Below are 21674 nucleotides of genomic sequence, written 5' to 3' on the forward strand. Positions count from 1 at the left end.
TTGCATATGATGGTGATCTCAAGTGTACGTTGGAAACAATTAACAAATTTCGGAATTTTACCTTCTCTTATGGATAGATAATTGAATTGAAACTTACCTGTAAATCTTGTTGAAGTTTCTAAGTCTACCAGTTAGAAACCCTCCATGTACTTTATCTGATTTATTCCTACCTCCTTGTTCTGTTACTTAACAAGTTATTTACAATGTAAATACTGAAAATAAACACTAGTGCATGCTCAACATATTACAGATCAACAACTGAAGGAAACAAAAACAATCACACCAAATGACACCGTTATTTTTGGACCAATGTCTTTGGAAAAACCCAATGTGGGAAAACTAGTGCAGCTATCTGAGGGTTTTCTTATTAAGCAATATCAAAGTACAATATTGGTGCCAAATCTGGCCTATCCAACAGAGAATTTCCTTGGCATTAATACCTCTCAGTTTGAGACAAATTTCCCGGCTGAAACGCCGGATAATCCTTTCGGCAGCTCATCAGCTCCAATCTGTGCAGAAACCCCAGTGTCTACCTTTCTGGACCTCGTCAGTCCCTCTCTGCTCAACGCTGGCCTTGTGTCACCCTGAATGGGTCTGTGTCAACCTTAGGAGGCCCTGCGTCAGCCTTCTGGCCCTCTGCGTCAGCAACGCTAGCCTCTCTAAAGCTCTGCGCAGCTCCCGACTAGCTCTACGTGGGCCTGCGTGAGCCTTGGCTGCTACTATGTCACTCTCTCTGGCTCCTACATTGACCTCTCGACACTATCTCTGCCTCTCTGTCTCTCTATACTCAATACCCCTCAGCTGCAACTCCGATCGCTGATTCTATCTCTCTTAGCAAACCCCGCTCTAGAGAATAGAATGACTGATCACTCTGGTGTTCTCTCCAAGTGACTCTCAATCCCCTTCTTATACTTTTCTCGTTGACATATCAATGAACGAGATTAAGTCCCTAATCAATGGCTAAGATTAGATCTGGCTTAATCCATGTCTTTTGGACCATTCTAATACAGTTTTATATTAATCCACATTAATATTTTAATTTCCCAAAGTTTAGACTTAAAGACTCCATTAAAAATATTAATTATTTTAATATCTCCTGAACTGTTTAGAATTTGCCCAAACCCTTTCTAGGTATTGGCGATTTCATGTGCCCCAACCTCTCCACCAAATTTCGTGGCTAGAGCACATCCAATGCTACCACAAATCAACACTCCCTCTTAGCGAGGACTGTGCTCTAGCAATACTCCTCACTAAGTATTACTCTGATCATCCGACATCGGTCCCTGTGCTGATGTTAGGCCTGCTGCCCACCATCCTCTACACTATTACATCCTGTACTGCTAACTATGGCCCTGCCATTGCCATTGCTGCATCCATACTGCAACTCCCTTTGCATTCGTGCTGCTATTGGTCCTTTCTCGCAACACTGCATCCGCACTACAACTTCTCTCATCATTCTGCATCGTGCTGCGCACTGCTAGACTGCAACTCAGTTACTGAGAAGTAAGTAATTGATCTCCCAACTATGACCTCTCTATTGGGCTAGAGACCCTCCTGATGCTGAAGCTCCTTGTGCCGCTGACAAGTGGTCCTTCTCTGACCTCTGTGCCGCTGCAACAACTCCCTGCATCTCGCATCATTGCACCCCTCTCTGTGCCATCCTGCACTGGTGTAACACTCTTGTGCCTCTGGCACTGTTGTAGCCTGCTAGCCTTTTGCTGTCTCGGGACTCCTGCACTGTAGCTCTCGCTGCTGCTCCATCTACATCCATTTCTACCTGTTGTCGCGCGGATTGTCACGACAACGCTCAGACCGGGGGCTGTCACTCTGATCTCCGATTCCTCCGTTTAAGCCTGTCTCTCGCGGCTAAGGGGGGTAGTCCCTGTGAGATGATGAGACCAACTATCGACCAGTTGGTTGGGAGACACGAGACACGATATGAAAAACACTCGATGGATTTGATTAATTGAGCAGACCAGTGCCTTAAGAGATTGATGTAGAAACGGTTACTTGTTAAATGATATAGGAACATGGACCATGGACAACAACCATCTATCATCAGCTAAATCACATGACCAAAACGATATCCAGCGATTAAAAACAAAACTTCGAAAAGATTAATGTGCTAAAATGAAACCAAAAAAAAAACCCTAAACCCTAATAAAAAAACTGCATAAAGCAAAAATTAAAACCCTAGATCAGCTAATTAATTTACAGATTTGGCCCCTTAACAGCCAGATTCAGCAATAAGCACGGAAAACATTTTAAAGAACAGAAATTTCAGATCGTCACTGTGAAGAACTTCAGAAAATCTCTCATGCAAACTTAGAAAAATAAACCGAATGATAGACCCAGGATCAAGTCCAACTGGGCTCAACAAAAAAAATGCTTGCGGGAGTTGGCTGGTTCAGCCGAGAACTTCCCCGAACACCCACAAATTTCCTTTAGAAAATGTTTTCTGCACAGCTCAAAACAACCGTCAACAAAGAGGGCAAAAAATGCTGCTAGATCTCAAACAGTAATGGAGATACATGCCATTACTTTAGAAACCCTAACAGCACCCAAACCCCAGCAAGTGAACAAGATACCTGTGCTCACAATACTCTACGAAAAGCTATTATTAATGGCTGAAAATAACATATGCAGAAAATGAAATGATCTCACAACATTCCAAGAGAGTAACACCAGCAAGATATGGACCCCAAAGTCTTTCTTTATTAACCAGAAACAGATTTACAAGAGAGCTTCTTCAGTATCTGACTCACAGATCGAATGATAATGAAATGACCACCTAAGACCCTATATAAAGGAAATGATCCCAACGGCTAGTTCGAATGATCCATGTAGAAATGATCTCGACCGTTGATGAAGATCAAGACATCTCTTGATCTCATCCGTCGATTTATTCAATTAAGTTTTTATTATTATTTTTTAAATTTTTTAAATTTCTTATTATTTATTATTTTATTATTATTTTTTAAATTTTTAAATTTTAATTTTTTTTTTATTATTTTTTATTTATTTCATTTTTTTAAATTTTTAAATATTTTATTATTTATTATTATCTTTTAAATTTTTAAATTTTTAAATTTTTTTTATTATTTATTATTTATTTCATTTTTTTAAATTTTTAAATTTTTTTATTATTTATTATTTTATTATTATTTTTTAAATTTTTAATTTTTTTTATTATTTTTTATTTATTTCATTTTTTTAAATTTTTAAATTTTTTATTTATTTTATTATTTTATTTCATTTTTTAAATGGATCATCGAACTAAACCTTTGGAAACATCACCCAGGACCTAGGACTTAGGACTCACGAGGGGATTTAAAACATTTTTCGACCCTCAAGACACATTACATCATGACTTTTACAACTTACATCTCAAGGGGACAAGCCCACTTAACACAGACCCTCATAAATCACCCAGTTCTGCGACACAACTATAATCTAGCATATTAACACACTAGGATTCTCCTAAAGTTCTAATGACAAAATCCATCCCGGCTTTGGGGTTAGGTTTGAAGGAAAACTCTGCCGATCCATGGATCGGTGAGACGAAAAACCTTCCGGGACATAGATTATCATAGAAAGTTAGGTCCACCTAGGCAATTTTACATACATGACTCTGATCTGTTTAGATTATTTACAATTCATACATGTAGACTGGGTTTACAATTGAAATGATCAAGCTGCTGATGACTGTAGGCTGGCACGGACACGTCGTTCAGGTGCTACCCCTTTCTGCCAAGAAAAGAGGGTGTACTGCATGGGAAGTTGACTAGTAGAGGTCAACATCTGGCTCTACTTTGGGACACGTTGCTGCTTGCAGGAATGTGAGAATCCAGAATCTGCATCCATACAACACAAAAATAAGTAGCGTCCATCCAAAATCATCATATACATTAAGCACAATAAAGATACAAGCTCTTCATTTATTAACTATTTAAAGCAGAAACGAAAATGCGGAAAAAACAAGGAGTAGGGTTAGAAATACGATACAAAGGATGCCCTACGGCATCAGATGTGTTCAATATAGTGCATACTGAGCATTTGCCTGCTTTCAGGCAAATCTGTCGGCTGCTTGTCGGATGTGCCATGTCCCATTTTGCATATGGTAGGACTCTTTCCTATCCGAAAATCAAGCTGCTTGCGGCCGTCTGATGCGTCAAATCTTCTTCTCATTTTCTTTCTCTTGCGCTTTTTCTTTCTGGCTGGTTGAATTACTGATGACCTGGTACTTTCTGTTTCAAAGCTATCAGATGAAGTATGTAAGATATGCGTGCTATGTCTTTCTTCATCTTGCATCTGATCTTTATCGTTCTTAAGTCTGTCTGGATCACCCTCAATCAACCATCTTTCAATCGAATCAACAACCTCCCAATAATAAGATGAATCTTGTTGCAGCAAATGAGAAGACTCCTGATCTGTTGATGTTCGCTGGTTTCTCTTATCTTCCAATTGTTGAAACCTTTGAACCTGTATTCTAATAGCATTTATCTGTCTAGAGCATTCATCCCTTATAGCACTGATTTGTATGGCATGGTGCTCTTGCATGTGTTTTATTACTTTATCATTCTTTTCTTTTATGTCCATCAAGCAATGTTGCATGAAATTTATTTCTTCTTCATGATTCGCTTGCATGTCAGCCAACTGATTGTTATGATTGAACGTTATGATAGTCATTTCCTCATCCCTAATTAATAAATTGTTTTGCATAGAGTCAATTTCCCTATCATGATCAGCTTTAATGGTCACCATATTCTCTTCTAAGACTGACATCTTGCTATGCATGTTTCCAATTTCTGTTTCATATTTAGTTTTCATGGCCTCAATTTCTCTAGCATGGTGACTTTGCGTGACCTCAATCTCCCTATTACGTTTTTCCAGGTGGGCGCATAAAGTTTTCACATCATTGACATAATTAGTTTGGTTGATTTCCATATTCCTTACCAGCATCATTAGATTTCGTAAAATTTGCTTTTGCTCTTCCCTTTCATTGTCATTTGTCCCTGATTTTTCACTATCATGAACTTGATCTGCAATATTTCCGGTGGATGACACATTCTGACATGATGAATCATCTTGGGATCTTTCAGCTGGACCTCTTATCAAATTACTTTCATTCTGTTGCATAATTTTAGAGGCAGAAGGCAAGCTGTTTGGACTATCATATCTATCTTTAAAAGCATTGAGAATGCCTTGTAAAGAAGTGAAAAAATCATTAGGAAAATTATTAAACCAATTCAAGGCATCACCCTCTAAAGAATGGACAAATAGGCGTATCTTGAAATCTTCATGATTATATTGAGGAAATCTACAATATAAGATCATTACACAAGTAAAGCTGTTTAAATGCTGTTCAACAGTGACCGAATCACCACCCGAGAACTTAAATAATTTACCAACGGCCTCTTTCGGAAGATCATGGAGATTATCAGTAAAATGACATGGTTTAAATGAATAATCCATGATGAACAATGAAGGATCAAATGGATGATAGAAAGAGATTTCTGCTCAAGAAAATTAAGAGATGAGAGAAGTGGAGTCGCCACTTGAACAATGAATCTGATTCTAGGATCCAAAAAGTAACCACAAGCAGATATGAGGAAAGCTTCTTGTCTGGGAAAAATGAAAAAGTGGAGTCGCCACCCAAACAAAAAACAGACCGAAGAGATGCTACTGATATGGTGAAAAATAAAGCAATAAAAGATCCAAATGATAACCCAAAAGGTTGAATTTGCCAGCTCAAAATGAGAGATGAGAAAGATGATAAGGTGAATGTCGATGAAACTCCAGGAACAAAAAAACTGTCCTCGGCAACGGCGCCAAAAATGTTGGCGTTGCCGGCTCAAATGAATGATAAAAAGATGAATGATGAATGATGAAAAGTCGTTGAAACACCAAGGACAGAAAAACTCTATCCCCGACAATGGCGCCAAAAAATGTTGGCGTTGTCGGGCCAGATGAAAAGATGAGAAGTGAGAAGGAAGATTGTCGTTGAAACGCCGAGAAAAAGTATCCCCGGCAGCGGCGCCAAAAATGTTGGCGTTGCCGGGCCAGATGAAAAGATAAAAAAAATGAGAAGGATGATTGTCGTTGAAACGCCGAGAATAAAATGTCCCCGGCAACGGCGCCAAAAAATGTTGTCGCGCGGATTATCACGACAACACTCAGACCGGGGGCTGTCACTCTGATCTCCGATCCCTCCGTTTAAGCCTGTCTCCCGCGGCTAAGGGGGGTAGTCCCTGTGAGATGATGAGACCAACTGTCGACCAGTTGGTTGGGAGACACGAGACACGATATGAAAAGCACTCGATGGATTTGATTAATTGAGCAGACCAGTGCCTTAAGAGATTGATGTAGAAACGGTTACTTGTTAAATGATATAGGAACATGGACCATGGACAGCAACCATCTATCATCAGCTAAATCACATGACCAAAACGATATCCAGCGATAAAAAAAAAACTTCGAAAAGATGAATGTGCTAAAATGAAACAAAAAAAAAAACCCTAAACCCTAATAAAAAACTGCATAAAGCAAAAATTAAAACCCTAGATCAGCTAATTAATTTACAGATTTGGCCCCTTAACAGCCAGATTCAGCAATAAGCACGGAAAACATTTTAAAGAACAGAAATTTCAGATCGTCACTGTGAAGAACTTCAGAAAATCTGTCATGAAAACTTAGAAAAATAAACCGAATGATAGACCCAGGATCAAGTCCAACTGGGCTCAGGAAAAAAAATGCTTGCGGGAGTTGGCTGGTTCAGCCGAGAACTTCCCCGAACACCCACAAATTTCCTTCAGAAAATGTTTTCTGCACAGCTCAAAACAACCGTCAACAAAGAGGGCAAAAAATGCTGCTAGATCTCAAACAGTAATGGAGATACCTGCCATTACTTCAGAAACCCTAACAGCACCCAAACCCTAGCAAGTGAACAAGATACCTGTGCTCACAATACTCTACGAAAAGCTATTATTAATGGCTGAAAATAAAATATGCAGAAAATGAAATGATCTCACAGCATTCCAAGAGAGTAACACCAGCAAGATATGGACCCCAAAGTCTTCCTTTATTAACCAGAAACAGATTTACAAGAGAGCTTCTTCAGTATCTGACTCACAGATCGAATGATTCTGAAATGACCACCTAAGACCCTATATAAAGGAAATGATCCCAACGGCTAGTTCGAATGATCCATGTAGAAATGATCTCGACCGTTGATGAAGATCAAGACATCTCTTGATATCATCCGTCGATTTATTCAATTAATTTATTATTATTATTTTTTAAATTTCTTATTATTTATTATTTTATTATTATTTTTAAAATTTTTAAATTTTTTTTATTATTTTTTATTTATTTCATTTTTTTTAATTTTTTATTATTTATTATTTTATTATTATTTTTTAAATTTTTTTTATTATTTTTTATTTATTTCATTTTTTTAAATTTTTAAATTTTTTTATTATTTATTATTTTATTATTATTTTTTAAATTTTTAAATTTTTTTTATTATTTTTTATTTATTTCATTTTTTTAAATTTTTAAATTTTTAAATTTTTTATTTATTTTATTATTTTATTTCATTTTTTAAATGGATCATCGAACTAAACCTTTGGAAACATCACCCAGGACCTAGGACTTAGGACTCACGAGGGGATTTAAAACATTTTTCGACCCTCAAGACACATTACATCATGACTTTTACAACTTACATCTCAAGGGGACAAGCCCACTTAACACAGACCCTCATAAATCACCCAGTTCTGCGACACAACTATAATCTAGCATATTAACACACTAGGATTCTCCTAAAGTTCTAATGACAAAATCCATCCCGGCTTTGGGGTCAGGTTTGAAGGAAAACTCTGCCGATCCATGGATCGGTGAGACGAAAAACCTTCCGGGACATAGATTATCATAGAAAGTTAGGTCCACCCAGGCAATTTTACATACATGACTCTGATCTGCTTAGATTATTTACAATTCATACATGCAGACTGGGTTTACAATTGAAATGATCAAGCTGCTGATGACTGTAGGCTGGCACGGACACGTCGTTCAGGTGCTACCCCTTTCTGCCAAGAAAAGAGGGTGTACTGCATGGGAAGTTGACCAGTAGAGGTCAACACTACCCACATTAGCCAATCCTGCTACTCCTCTTAAGGGCTCCTGTAGCAAGGTCTAATCCAAGAGGTTGGGTACCTCGAGGATCCTACCTGTCATCGTCTGTAGTCTGCCTGACTACAACTCGATGTCTCCCCACTTCCGCTCAAGTGGTGCGTGTGCACTCATGGCATAGTCATCGTCTGTCTCCACTTCCTTCTCTGCCCTCGCTGGCGCTGCCTTAGTCTCGGAAAACTCTCCCTTACTCTTCTTCCTTGGACACTGGGTCGCATAATGACCCAGCTCCCCACAGTGGAAGCACTTGATCTTGGAGAGATCCTCCTCCTTTCGTTTTTCTTGCTTTCCCTCAGATGCTAGGGCAACATCTTCCTCCTTCTGCTTTACTTTGATCCCCTTGCTGCTGCTACCCGTCTTTGACTGTCGTCTGATCTCTTCTTGGCGAAGAGCAGCCCACATCTCGTCCCAAGGTGGAAGTGTCCCTTTGCCTAGTATACTCTGGAAAAATACATCCCAGTCTTCTGAGACAACATTCAGGGCTGTCCTCACCATCATTTCCTGATCCGGCGTGGCTTTTATAGTAGTCAACTGATCTCGGATCTCATTCAGTCCTCCGAAGAAGGTGTCAATCGGTTCTCCCTTCTTGATCTGATACGACCTCAACTGATTCTCTAGTAACATTCTTCTCTGCATAGAAGTATGCTAGTACAATTTCTTGAGGGCCTCCCACATCTCATATGCCATTTCCTTCTCGGGAATGTGTGGTACTACATGGTCCTTGACCCTGTCAAGGATGATGCTCTTGGCCCTCGCCATTGCCTCCTCGTACTTGTCGTTATCATTTGGGTCGACTGGGATAGCTATAACCTCCAAGGCAAAGTTTTTGATGCGATTTTTGTCAAGTACAGATAAGATTCTGGCCTTCCAGACTGCGAAGTTCGACGCTCTATCCAGTTTGTCTTGGTCTCTTACTCCGTGTAGTGCCATGATGCTTTTCTACTTCCCTCTTGGAAGTTCTCGATTTGACTCCCTCTGAGTCTCGATTTCCCTCCTGGAAATCGTTCTGCCGATGTCGAGATGCCCCCTACTCTGATTGTCTGTGCAATTGCACCACTGATTCGGGTTTCTCGGCTAGAAAGCCTCGGTAGCAACTCCCTCCTCTTGGCTTTGCCCTGTCAGGTACTGCTCTGACTAGAGTACCTCACCATCTCCACTCTGCAATGTTCCCACAACATTCTAAACCCCAGCAACCTGAAGGTGAGAGCTCCTAGGCTCTGTGCAATCTTGGCACCAACAACCTGACCTCCTCAGTCAACTGCGTCAGCCCTCCTAGCTTCTACGTGGCTTTGCGTGAGGCTCCCTTTGCCTTCCTTAACCTCTTCGCTGCCTCTTGCTGGCTCACTCTTGATGACGCAGGCACTACGTCACCCTTCCCTTGTTGCTGCTCTGCTAGAAACAACTTCTGTCACCTCGGGACAATTATTTTCTGCTGCTATTGCTCCACTCGGCTGATGTCCTTAGTCTTCCTGTGATCTGCAATCACGCTGTGATACCATGTTGAAGTTTCTAAGTCTACCAGTTAGAAACCCTCCATGCACTTTATCTGATTTATTCTTACCTACTTGTTTTGTTACTTAACAAGTTATTTACAATGTAAATACTGAAAATAAACACTAGTGCATGCTCAACATATTACAGATCAACAACTGAAGGAAACATAAACAATCACATCAAATGACACCGTTATTTTTGGACCAATGTCCTCGGAAAAACCCAATGTGGGAAAAACGGTGCAGTTATCTGAGGGTTTTCTTATTGAGCAATATCAGAGTACAATCTGGGTGCCAAATCCGGCCTACGCAACAGAGAATTTCCTTTGCAGTAATACCTCTCAGTTTGAGACAATTTTCCCGGCTGAAACCCCGGATAATCCTTCTGGTAGCTCCTCAGCTCCAATCTGCCCCAGAAACCCCATCATCTGCCTTTCTGGACTGCGTCAGCCCCTCTTTGGCGAGCGCTGGCCCTGCTTCACCCTGAATGGGTCTTCGTCAAACTTAGGAGGCCCTGCGTAAGCCTTCTGGGCCTCTGTGTCAGCAACGCTGGCCTCTTTGAAGCTTTGCGCAGCTCTTGGCTATCTTTGCGTGGCCCTGCGTGAGCCCTGGCTGCTACTGCGTCACTCCCTCTGGCTCCTACGCTGATCTCCCGACACTATGTCTGCCTCTCTATCTCTCTGTACTTAATGCCCCTCAGCTGCAACTCCGATCACTGATTCTATCTCTCTTAGCAAACCCTGCTCTGGAGAATAGAATGATTGATCACTTTGGTGTTCTCTCCAAGCGACCCTCAAGCCCCCTCTTATACTTTTCTCATTGACATATCAATGGCCGAGATAAAGTCCCTAATCAATGACTAAGATTAGATATGGCTTGATCCATATCTTTTGGACCATTCTAACACAGTTTTATATTAATCCACATTAATATTTTAATTTCCCTAAGTTTAAATTTAAGGACTTCATTAAAAATATTAATTATTTTAATATCTCTTGAACTGTTTAGAATCTGCCCACACCTTTCTGGGTATTGGAGATCTCATGTGCCCCAACCTCTCCACCAAATTTCGTGGCTAGAGCACATCCGATGCTACAACAAATCAACAAATCTAGATATAATATCTTGCACAGGGCAATTGTAGAGGTCAGCATTTCAGTTGCAATTTTTCTTATGTGATCATATTTGAAATATGAGAATCTGGAATTTCTAGTCATGTGAATTTCTTTGAATTTCTAGTGTGGATGTCCTAAATTTCATGATTCATAGTACGACTGGTTCATATATTAATCATCTATCATTCGATGGGCAGATTTCATGTTTCATCACCATTGTTATAATGCCAACACTTATTTCACCATGAAACACAACTTTTAAGTGATTCTAAAATTATATGGTAATCTTATGGCACTACACTTGATGGTTACTAATAGTTTGATTTGTCAATGTTGTGGATATCAATAAATCAGATATCATTAAGCATTCATTGATGCGATTCACTCCTCACTGTGTTACTTTCTCATTCTCCATGGTGACTAATCTAATTGGTTGAAACTGACATCTGGAACAGGAAAGAAGCATTAGTTATCACATCTAAATGCCGTATTCGATTGGTTGAATTTAAATTCTGGCTTTTCATGATCTAAATTTGGTTATCCATAAGTGGATGTTTCAGAGCAATGATTCCTAAATCTATAGTAATTTGACAGCAGCACACTTTCTGGGTTTTAAGAAACTCAATCAAACTCTAATCATATCCAGGTTGCTTATGATTTCAATGTGATAGAGGCATAAATAATTGTTTGTGTGGTGATTATCATAACTCCTTTAAATCATATCCGGCATTACTTGAACACTTCTGTTACTTGAAGTGATCAAATAGGCAATTTGCATGCTCAATTGCTTTCGCACATTTAAAGGCATTTTGGTTACTTGTTTACATCCTTTTACAAATCAATCTATTCTAATAAACATTCACACCCCATCTATAACGGTTTAGATTAGAATCTTAGATTGACCCTCAGGGATTCTCCTTAGACTAGGATACCTCCTTTTGTAGTTTGAAGTGTGGGGCAAGGCCACAGAGGCGACAGTGGATGGTTTGCTTGTGAGTTGCCTCTAGGTTTCCCATTGAGGTTAGGACTTTTCCTCCAAGGCAAGAGTTTGTGCGGTAACATAGTGCACCAAGAAGTATATGTTAATGTCTAAATTTGACACTTCAGTCATGCATCGGACTTCACAATTTATTGTTTTCTTAAGCTTTGGTATATTTATTCTGTAAAATGTTGGCGCATTTATGTTGTAAGAATTACAATTTTGTAATATGAATCGCTAAAAGCATTTTTTCTTATCTGCCAGGTCTGTCATTTATGTATTAATCTTCAATTCAATTGATTTTTTTTGTTTTATTTTCAAGATTGTGATTATGGCTGGAATATAGCCATCTAGGAACTTCATACAAAACATCTTTTATCTAGCATTGTGATTTATCATTTATCCCTTTAATGTGATATTTTGCAGGGTGCATACATATGGAGCTGCAAGGCACTGATATCAGAGGTAAAAACATGCGTGCCTTAACTATTCAAATATTAGAAAGTACATGTCCAGATTAGTTTAGTTCATAGTATCAATTAAAATGTATTTTTGTAGAATATGGAAACTAACTTGAGCATACTCTTAAAGGTGGCTTCCAAACATATAGGTAACAACATGTTTACAGAATAGCCATATGGCATAAACACTGTGCCCATAAAAGTAATGTCAACTCACAACTATAGATTAATTATTATACGATGGAAATCATGAGTTTTTGTAGTAATATTCACACACCCTTACTATGGATGAAGAACAAAACATGACTAGCCCCAACTGTATGCAAAATTAGGGTTTCATAGAACCAAACTCTAAATGGCAATTTTAATCTATATTCCACAAGATCTTTTAAATGATGCAAGAACATAAGATTATCAAATTAGAAGATAAAAAAGGAAACACTACATATGTTTTAAATTGAAAATAAGACTTGTTGCTACACAAATTAGCACCTTTATGAAAGTCCCCATTGCTGAAAAATCTAGTAGGCCTAGTGCAAGGCCTCTCTGGGTGAGGGACCAGACCTTATGGCAACAAATAGGAAGGGTTGCCACTATCAACTCAACAACTTCCTCTTGCTCTTTAGTGGTGTTTAAATCCCAAGGGAGGCTTCCCTAAATCACCTATAAGGACACTCAAATTCTACGGCTCAGGGTGATAAGTTTTTGAAGGTTTGAAGTTGGATAGAGTACAATCGAGCACTGGCAAGGCTAAAGATGACCTAGGTTTCCTATGCTATGGTTCAATTATTCTAAACCTAGACCACTAAATGGGCTGCTATAAGCTAGGCTGATCTAGGTGGATATTGGTGGCCACCTACCTATTGCACTTGGACCCCCAACACTGTCTCTTTCACTTTTTCGGTTTCCTTAATTGTAGCACAGTTTACTATTTTGGCAGTTTTTCAGGTCCTGAACTTTCGGAGCCGTTTTGAGGCCCTAAACGACGTTTTTAGGGAAAACGGAAAGACTAGAAACAACCAAATTGGCTTGACCATTTGATTTCAACCTTCTCTTTGAGATCTTTGAAACGAGGTATTATGATAGCCAAACGAAGATCGTATGCCAAAGTTACGACCTCGGGAAGTTGATTTACCAATTTACCCAAACAGGGCCCATAGTTTTGGCGCTTCATCTCCTAGGGTTATGTTTTTGGATGTTTAGGGCATTGTTTCTCAATAATAAATAGGCCTTTGAGCCTTATTGTAACACAGTTCTGAGGCATGTAGTCGCCAAATCTCTTCTCAGAGATAAGCTATTATCACCGGAGCTAGTCTTATTTCCATTCTGTTTGTAAGCATATTTTAGTATTTAATATTAACGAAATGAAGTGTTATTTCTACTGCATCTTTGTATTTATGGTTATATCTGTAATTTGTCACATTTCTGTTTAAATCTGGACCAGTGGTATCAGAGCGGTCTGCTCTTTCTCTGTTTTTTTTTGCATGTCCCCAACGAGGTCGGTATATAAGGAGTTAGGGCTTGAATTGGTCGAACCTTTGCAAGACCAGCGTTGCAAATCTCGACAGCCTCCCATGGCAGATGAAAAGAAAGATGAGGGGCGGGAGATCCTATCAAAATCTTGCTCGAAGAAGCCCTCAAGTGACAAAGGAATGCGATAATGGACAACTTTGTCCAGATCCTTCAGCGGCTACCCAAGGGTGACACATCTACTTCCGGCAGCTACTTTGGAAGCGCCACACCCTTTAAGGTATAAGTTAACTTTGACCCATATTTGAGGGTCAGATAGATGCAGACGTTGTAGATAAATGGTTAAATCTGCTAGAAGGATCTTTTTCCGTTCATGATTTTTCCAGCCGGTAAAATATCACTTTTGCACTTTTCAAAGTAGCTTCCCATGTCAAGGACTGGTGGGAAACCTACAATGAGCAGAAGGATGAAAGTACAAACTCACTGTTTTTAGCTGCACCCACTTGGAACTCGTTCTGGGATGCCATCAAGGAGCAGTACTACCCTGTCGGGAGCTATGAGGATAAATACATAAAGTGGACAACGCTGCGACAGGGAAGGGACCAAGATGTACCAGAGTTTACCAATGTTTTTCATACCCTTCCCCAGAAGTTGGGTATCAAGGATTCTGAGCACCATTTGGTTCTTAAGTACCACAGTTGCCTACACATGTACATCTAGGACGAGATGGAGTTCTTGAACATCTCCTTGGTCGACACGGCATACCGATATGCCATCAAGATCGAGCAAAAGTTTAAACAGAAGAAGCGAGACTTTGGATCTGCGAATCCGAAGCAAGGGAAAGGTACCCCCAAACTACAGAACAAAGGACAAAGCCAAGGCGGGGCGACCCAAGACAACCCGCTAAAGCCGCAAGCAAATAACAACACCACGAAGCTGAAGGAGGACACGGGAAAGTGGTGTGAATTCCATAAGAGCTCCACTCACAACACAAGTGAGTGTCGGGCCAAATAGTCACTGGTGGCCGAGCTAAAGGCTTCAGAATCAGATGCATGTTTCGACTCTGAGTCAGAACCTGACAAGGGGAATGACAAAGGGAAGCAGATTATTGATGCGGAGCCCAATGCCACCATTTCCACCACGAAGATCCAGAAGGAGGAACCCGAAGATCCAGAGGAGGAGGAGTGCTTCTTCCACTCCCAGATGTGGGTAAAGGGTTCCCTGCTATAGTTCATTGTTGACAGCGGGAGCCAAAAGAATCTTATTTCGATAGAGGTCGTGAAGCGGTTGGGCTTACCGACCACAACACATTCAAAACCGTACACCATCGGGTGGCTTCACCAAGGATGGGATCTTCACGTGAGCCAGCAGTGCCACCTTCCATACAACATCAAGCCCTTCATGGATGAGATATTATGTTACATTGGTCCCCTTGATGTTTGTGATGTATTATTAGGCCAACCATACTTATGGAAGCAACATGCTGTGTATGAGTCAAGGCCTCGTGCTATTATTGTTACTTTGGGAAATAAGTTGTACAAGATATCGGAGGTAGCATCGCCTACCGCCATCTCTTTGGTTACTGAAAAACAATGCAGTAAGCTCATTTCCAAAACCGGGAAATTTGTTTTCTTGATGATACGCCCTCAAGGAAAGAAGAAGACGGTGGCCACGACCTCCAGACAGAGCCCCTCTTCACAACAACAACAGATGGACAAGGTCGTGGAGGAGTACGAGGACATCTTCACCTTCCTCGCAGGGGTGCCTCTACACTGTCAGGTCAAGCACTCCATCGATCTGATCCCAGGTGCGCCGCTGCCCAATGGACCCACTGAAGGGGACAAAATATTTCAGCAAGATCGACTTGAAGTCACGATATCACCAGGTACCAATCGAACCCTCCGATGTGTGGAAGACTGCCTTAAAAGCCAAGGAGGGCCTTTTCAAATGGTTGGTTATGTCTTTCAGGTTGACGAATGCTGCTGCAACCTTCATGAGGCTGATGGATGACATCTTGCGGCCATTCACCAACTCATTTGTAGTGGTATACTTGGATGACATCCTGATCTTCAGCTAGAGTTGGGAAGAGCACCTCCACCACATCCGATAGGTTCTCCAAACACTGCGGCAACACAAGCTATGTGCCAATTTGGAGAAATGCACTTTTGGCATGACCTAGGTTCAATATCTGGGATACATTATTGATGAATGGGGGGTGCATGTGGATCCAACCAAGATCCAAGTCATCCGAGATTGGCTAACTCCAACCACTTTGACAGAGCTCCGCAGCTTTCTGGGTCTTGCCAATTTCTACCGCAGGTTCATGTTGAGATTCTCTCATATCACATGGCCCTTGAGTCAAGTCACCAAGGGAGGAGCGAAAGAAAAATTATTTTGGTCTGAATCTCAACAGAGGGCATTCACAGAGTTGAAACATCGCCTCTGCTTTGCACCAGTGCTCACATTACCAGACTTGCAACAGCCATTTGAGATCGAGACGGATGCCTTTGATTATGCTATTGGGGCAATCCTTACTCAACAAGGGCATCCAGTGGCATATCACATGAGACACTTTCAGACACAGTCCGAAAGTATCCCACTTATGACAAAGAGATGTATTTCATTGTGCAGGCCTATCGACAATGGAAGCATTACATTTTGGGGAAGGAAACGGTCATCCACACAGACCACCAGCCCTTGCAGCTCATACAAACGGAAGAGAAGTTGCAGAATGATCGCCATCAAAAGTGGTCCACATACCTGCAACACTTCCATTTGAATATTAAGTATAAGAAGGGCAGCACCAATAATCTTGCAGATTGCCTCAGCCGACCACTGATCATGGCGTTAAACACTGTGCTCAACTCTTGTGGGCACGAGACTTCTGACTGGCCACTTCTCTACAAAAGCGACCCATAATTTGGCCACATATACCAGACGCTCTTGGAGCATCAGCAAGTTCCATCTTTTCACCTCCAGGATGCCCTATTATGCCTCCTGGGACACCTTTGTGTTCCTTCAAGAGAGCGTGCCAAGATGATTTGGGAAGCACACTATAGTCAGGCTGCTAGGCATTTCGGGGTCGAGAAAACGGTGGCAGTACTGCAGAAGTATTTCTATTGGCCGAATCTTCGTCAGGATGACGGAAAGTACATTAGATCCTGCACTGCTTGCGCCATTGCCAAACCAACCATCAAGAAGCAAGGCCTCTATACTCTGCTGCCTACCCCTAGTCGACCTTGGGAATCTATCTCCATGGATTACATGTCATGCCTTCCTTCTACTAAGCATGGAAATGACTGTGTTTTTGTAGTCGTCGATAGATTCTCGAAGATGGCCATTATGGCGGCCTGCAAGAAGAATATCACAGCGGAAGCCACTGCTAAACTCTTCTTTGAACGAGTGTGAGTACACTTTGGGATCCCACAATCTATCATCTCAGATCGGGACAACGGGTTCCTCAGTACATTTTGGTCCAGTCTCTGGTCGATGCTGGACACCAAGCTCACTAAGTCCACAACTTTCCATCCCCAAACTGATGGTGAGACAGAGGTTGTCAACAAGATGATCATACATATTCTGCGCATGTGCAACTCAAAGAATCCACGCACATGGGATGAGAGCCTCCCCTATGTCCAGCACAGCTATAACCGAGCTTGCCACAGCTCGACTGGCCACAACTCTTTTTAGGTGGGCCTGGGACTCTAGCCACTATGTCCCATTGATGTGGCCATGCCATTTGCAACTACTCATGTAGATTCGGCTCATGTCCAGTCCGAAACCGATAAGGCAAACAACTTCATTGAGCACATCCAAGATATTTTCTAGCAGGTCCATGACATTTTGGAGAAATCAAATGCCAAGTACAAGCAGCAACATGATCAACATCAGGTGCCACACAAGTTTCAGGTGGGCGACAAAGTCTGGTTGCATTTGCAAAAGGAATGCCTTACCAGAGCCTATCGGAAACTCAGACCACTCCAATATGGTCCTTACACCATTACCAAGGCGGTGGGAGACAATGCATTTGAGCTCAGCGTTCTCCCATTCCTTGGCCTGCACCCAGTGTTCAATGTGGACTACCTTCGACCATACTTCTCACCATTGTTAGACACATCAGACATTGCAGAACGACTCACACCTACTTAGTTAAATCTAGATTGCATGGAACAAGCCACAACTGATCGGATCATGGACATGTAGATCAAGAACACCTGACAGCAAAGGATCCCACTATATCGAGTTGTCAAAGCAGACCCACTCCTTCACCAGGGCAAGTGGCTCACGAGGGACCAAGTTCAATAGAGGTTTCTTCATCTCATGGAGGAACTCAATGCAATGAGGACCATTGCTTCCTAAGGGGGGAGGAATGATCCAGGTGTATATTGGTGGTCACTTGCCTATTCCACTTGGACCCCCAACACTGTCTCTTTCAGTTTTTCAGTTTCTTTAATTGTAGCACAGTTTATTATTTTTGGTATTTTTTCGGGTCTTGAACTTCCGGAGCCGTTTTGAGGCCCTAAACGACGTTTTTAGGGAAAACGAAGAAACCAGAAATGTCCCAAATTGACTTGCTTATTTGTTTTTGGCATTCTCATCGAGATCTTCGAAACGAGGTCATATGATAGCCAAACGGATATCGTATCCCAAAGTTACGACCTCGGGAAGTTGATGTACCAATTTACCCAAACAGGGCCCACAGTTTTGGTGCTTCATATCCTAGGGTTAGGTTTTTGGATGTTTAGGGTTTTCCATTGTTTCTCAATAATAAATAGGCCTTTGAGCCTCATTGTAACACAATTCAGAGGCATGTAGCCGCCACATCTCTTCTCAGAGATAAGCTACCATTGCTCGAGCTAGTCTTATTTCCATTTTGTTTGTAAGCATATTTCAGTGTTTGATATTAATGAAATGAAGTGTTATTTCTACTACATCTTTGTATTTATGGTTATATCTGTAATTTGTTGCGATCCTGTTTAAATCCAGATCATAGGGTTTGGATGATATTCAATAATATGGCATTCAATGTATTATAGCAGCCTTAGAAAAGGCCTTAAAATGATATTCAACAAGAATGGGAGAAGACATTCAAATAGAGGTTAGGGTTAGGCTAGGATAAATTATTTTATGGCTATTAGATATGCATAAACAGCAAATTAATGGAGTGATTTCAGCCCTTTTAAGGTATATTAGGTCATGTCCTATGCCAGATTTTACTTGTAGACAATTTATAGAAACTGTGTAAAATATGAGCCACACACATGCAATCAAATAACACTTTTATGCATAAATCAGACCTAGAAACCCTAGTGGCTGACCTACTATCTAGGAGAGAGAAAAAAGAGAGATTTTTATGAGATTTTATGGTGATCAGCACACTCTTAGATCAACACCTTATCCTAGTAGGGATTAATGGAGTCTTTATGGCACAAATTCAAAGGAAAGATATTGATGGAATAAGGGGGAATACCTAGGGAATCAAATTCTACCCTAGCTATTGTTCTTTTGAGGGGAGAAATTAAATATAGGGTCTTCACATAGATAGTTTCCCTATCGACCTTATATGGGACAATTTTACATGCAATATTGGAGCAGAATTTCAACAATGATAAAGCATTTAGTCATGGAACAATTGAAACCGTATTTTAAACAAAAAGCATGTGAAATATCAATAATAGACAATAAAAATACAACAATCCTCCACAAAAGGAACTACTTTCAGTCCTAGAACGATGTCTCCATGAAAAAATCACATCCTCTAGCAAGTCGCATCTATATAAATCGCAATTTGCCCAATGTAGTGAAGAAAGGATAGATGGCACCCTCTTAGAGAGGAATAGAATACAATGTGTGATTATGTGAAAACAAAATGAGGGGAGACTCTTTATATGAGACCTATCCCACTCATTTTTACTATAAATCAACTAATGAAGCCCTATTGATATCATCCTCCAAATAAAAAAGTCAATTTGGTACTAAGAAGTCTCATATGGCATGTAGGTACTAGTTTTTCATGCTCAGAGTACCAACATTACCTTAGTACCCACTTTTTGGGTGGAAAATAATAATTTTACCTCATAAAAAATCACTTTTACTCAAAACGTGAGGAAAAAGACAAAAAATCAGGATATTAAATAACTGGGAACATGTTAAAAACCTTTTTCTAGTCAACATAGGCTCTCAATCACTAAAAAGGGTTGAGTAACCGCCTAAGGGGAGTTAAGTGACATGTATTCATTCTCAATTATGAGGCTGAGTTAGAAGCATGAGTTAGGCCTGTTGACCCTACCGCCTACATCTACCTACAAGTCAATGAGAAAAGCCTTCAACCCCACAAGGTGTGGTTGGTGGCAGGGAATTCAGAGAAGGGGCTATCAAACTAATCCCGACTCTCTCTATTTGAACTATCTCCTAGGTTAGCTAAGGGGGGTGGTCCCTAATGAAAAGTTAAGTTAAAAAGATGTGAGTTTCTAGGAGAATTGTTAGGGTTAAATAAATTATTTCTTTAAGATTTATAAGAAAAACTGATATGAACAATAACCATAAATACATAAGATAAACATGAAATACATAAACAACCAGTGCCTTCAAAGTATTGCTCTTTAAGAAATAAAATTGTATTTTCTTAAAATGAAGTGAAATGCTTTCAAATGGAAAGCCAAAGTAATTCTGAAAAGTGAAACAATAAATTGTTAGCACAAGATATTATAAATGAGTTTAAGATGAATATGTCTACAAATCAAATCATGGAAACTATCTTGCTCGAAAAGATACAATTAGAAATCTACTTGTAATAATGAGGTGATAAAAAGAACTCAAATGTTAGACCAAGATGACAACACACAATTAAGTTTGCAACTCCAAAATAATAGTACTTGAAAGTGAAATCAACCATTCATGACAATATGCAATTAAACCAAAAGATAAGCCAATTTCCAAGTACAAGAAAATTAAACTTATTGCAAAATTAAAAGAGATTACAATGCTTGTGTTCAAAGTGCCTCTTGAAATAAGATTTGCATGTGAGACTTTAAACCATCAAGATAGCAAGAAATTTAAGAACTTTGCAAACAAAGAAAATGTGATGGAATGTTGTTCTTGGCTTATTTTATTAATTAGCTAAGTCACATGACACGAGGACACGAGACATGGAGGACACGTAAATACGAGTATTCAATACGAAACGTAGCGACCTGGAAACAGGACACGGGGGACACGTTTTATATATATTTAATAATATCTATATATATCTATATATACCGAAATATAGTTTTTTATCCATATTAAATTGCAGGTTGCAGCTTATCTAATCAAATTAAAATATAATTACTTCTCGAAGTTCATAGTTCACTTTAAAAAATTAGAATGTGATATGCTTGGTCTTGATTCTTGAATATTCAATGTTCATTGTTCATGTACAACTTACAAGCACATAAGGAAATAACCAAAGTCTAATCCTATTGATTTCCTCTGCCCCTCTTGCGAGAAAATGCCACAGCGTTCCCTTTCCCTCTAGATATAGACGCTGGTGCTGGTGGAGTTGGCAGTGGAGTTTGCTATGCTCTAGAAGCTGAAGAACTAGAAGTAGGAGCTATAGAAGGTAGACCACGTCCTCTACTGGTGGCAGGGGTAGCCCGGGCAGGTGGTGTCACCTGGAAACATTACAATCTCCCAATCCTGAAATCCTGAAAAACTGATAAGTCTGCTGCATTTTGAATGAAATCTAAAATTCTACTTTCTCCATATGAAATCCAATGAGGCCAGAACCACTCTCAAACATCCTGAGTCATTTCATGGTAATGTTAAAAATTTAAGTAAAAGGATGAAAATGAAGATTATGGAGAATGTCACTTTTATTTTAAGAATTTAACATTACCATGAATAACATATCAATACTAGGGCCTAGACTTGATCATTAAGCTGCCCCACTCAAAAATTATTTGTTTCTTTCAAAAAAAATTGC

General features: G+C 40.1%; 1 protein-coding gene across 4 annotated transcripts in view; it reads left to right on the forward strand.

The window, feature by feature from the left end:
- The window catches only part of LOC149185300 (yacP-like NYN domain protein), a 394333-nt gene that overhangs the window by 281981 nt on the left and 90678 nt on the right, over positions 1-21674 (forward strand). For all 4 annotated transcript variants that reach the window (XR_016257373.1, XM_089417893.1, XM_089417894.1 and 1 more), the window contains one exon: positions 12207-12245. Coding sequence is in view for 3 of the 4 variants with exons in the window: in XM_089417893.1 (XP_089274019.1) it covers positions 12207-12245 (39 nt within the window). In the remaining variant the exon portion in view is untranslated. The remainder of the gene's footprint in view (positions 1-12206; positions 12246-21674) is intronic.

The sequence above is a fragment of the Pinus tabuliformis genome, chromosome 3_2, assembly GCF_031772625.1.
Source record: "Pinus tabuliformis cultivar Carrire ecotype Pingquan chromosome 3_2, CPIR1, whole genome shotgun sequence".
Lineage (NCBI taxonomy): Eukaryota > Viridiplantae > Streptophyta > Pinopsida > Pinales > Pinaceae > Pinus > Pinus tabuliformis.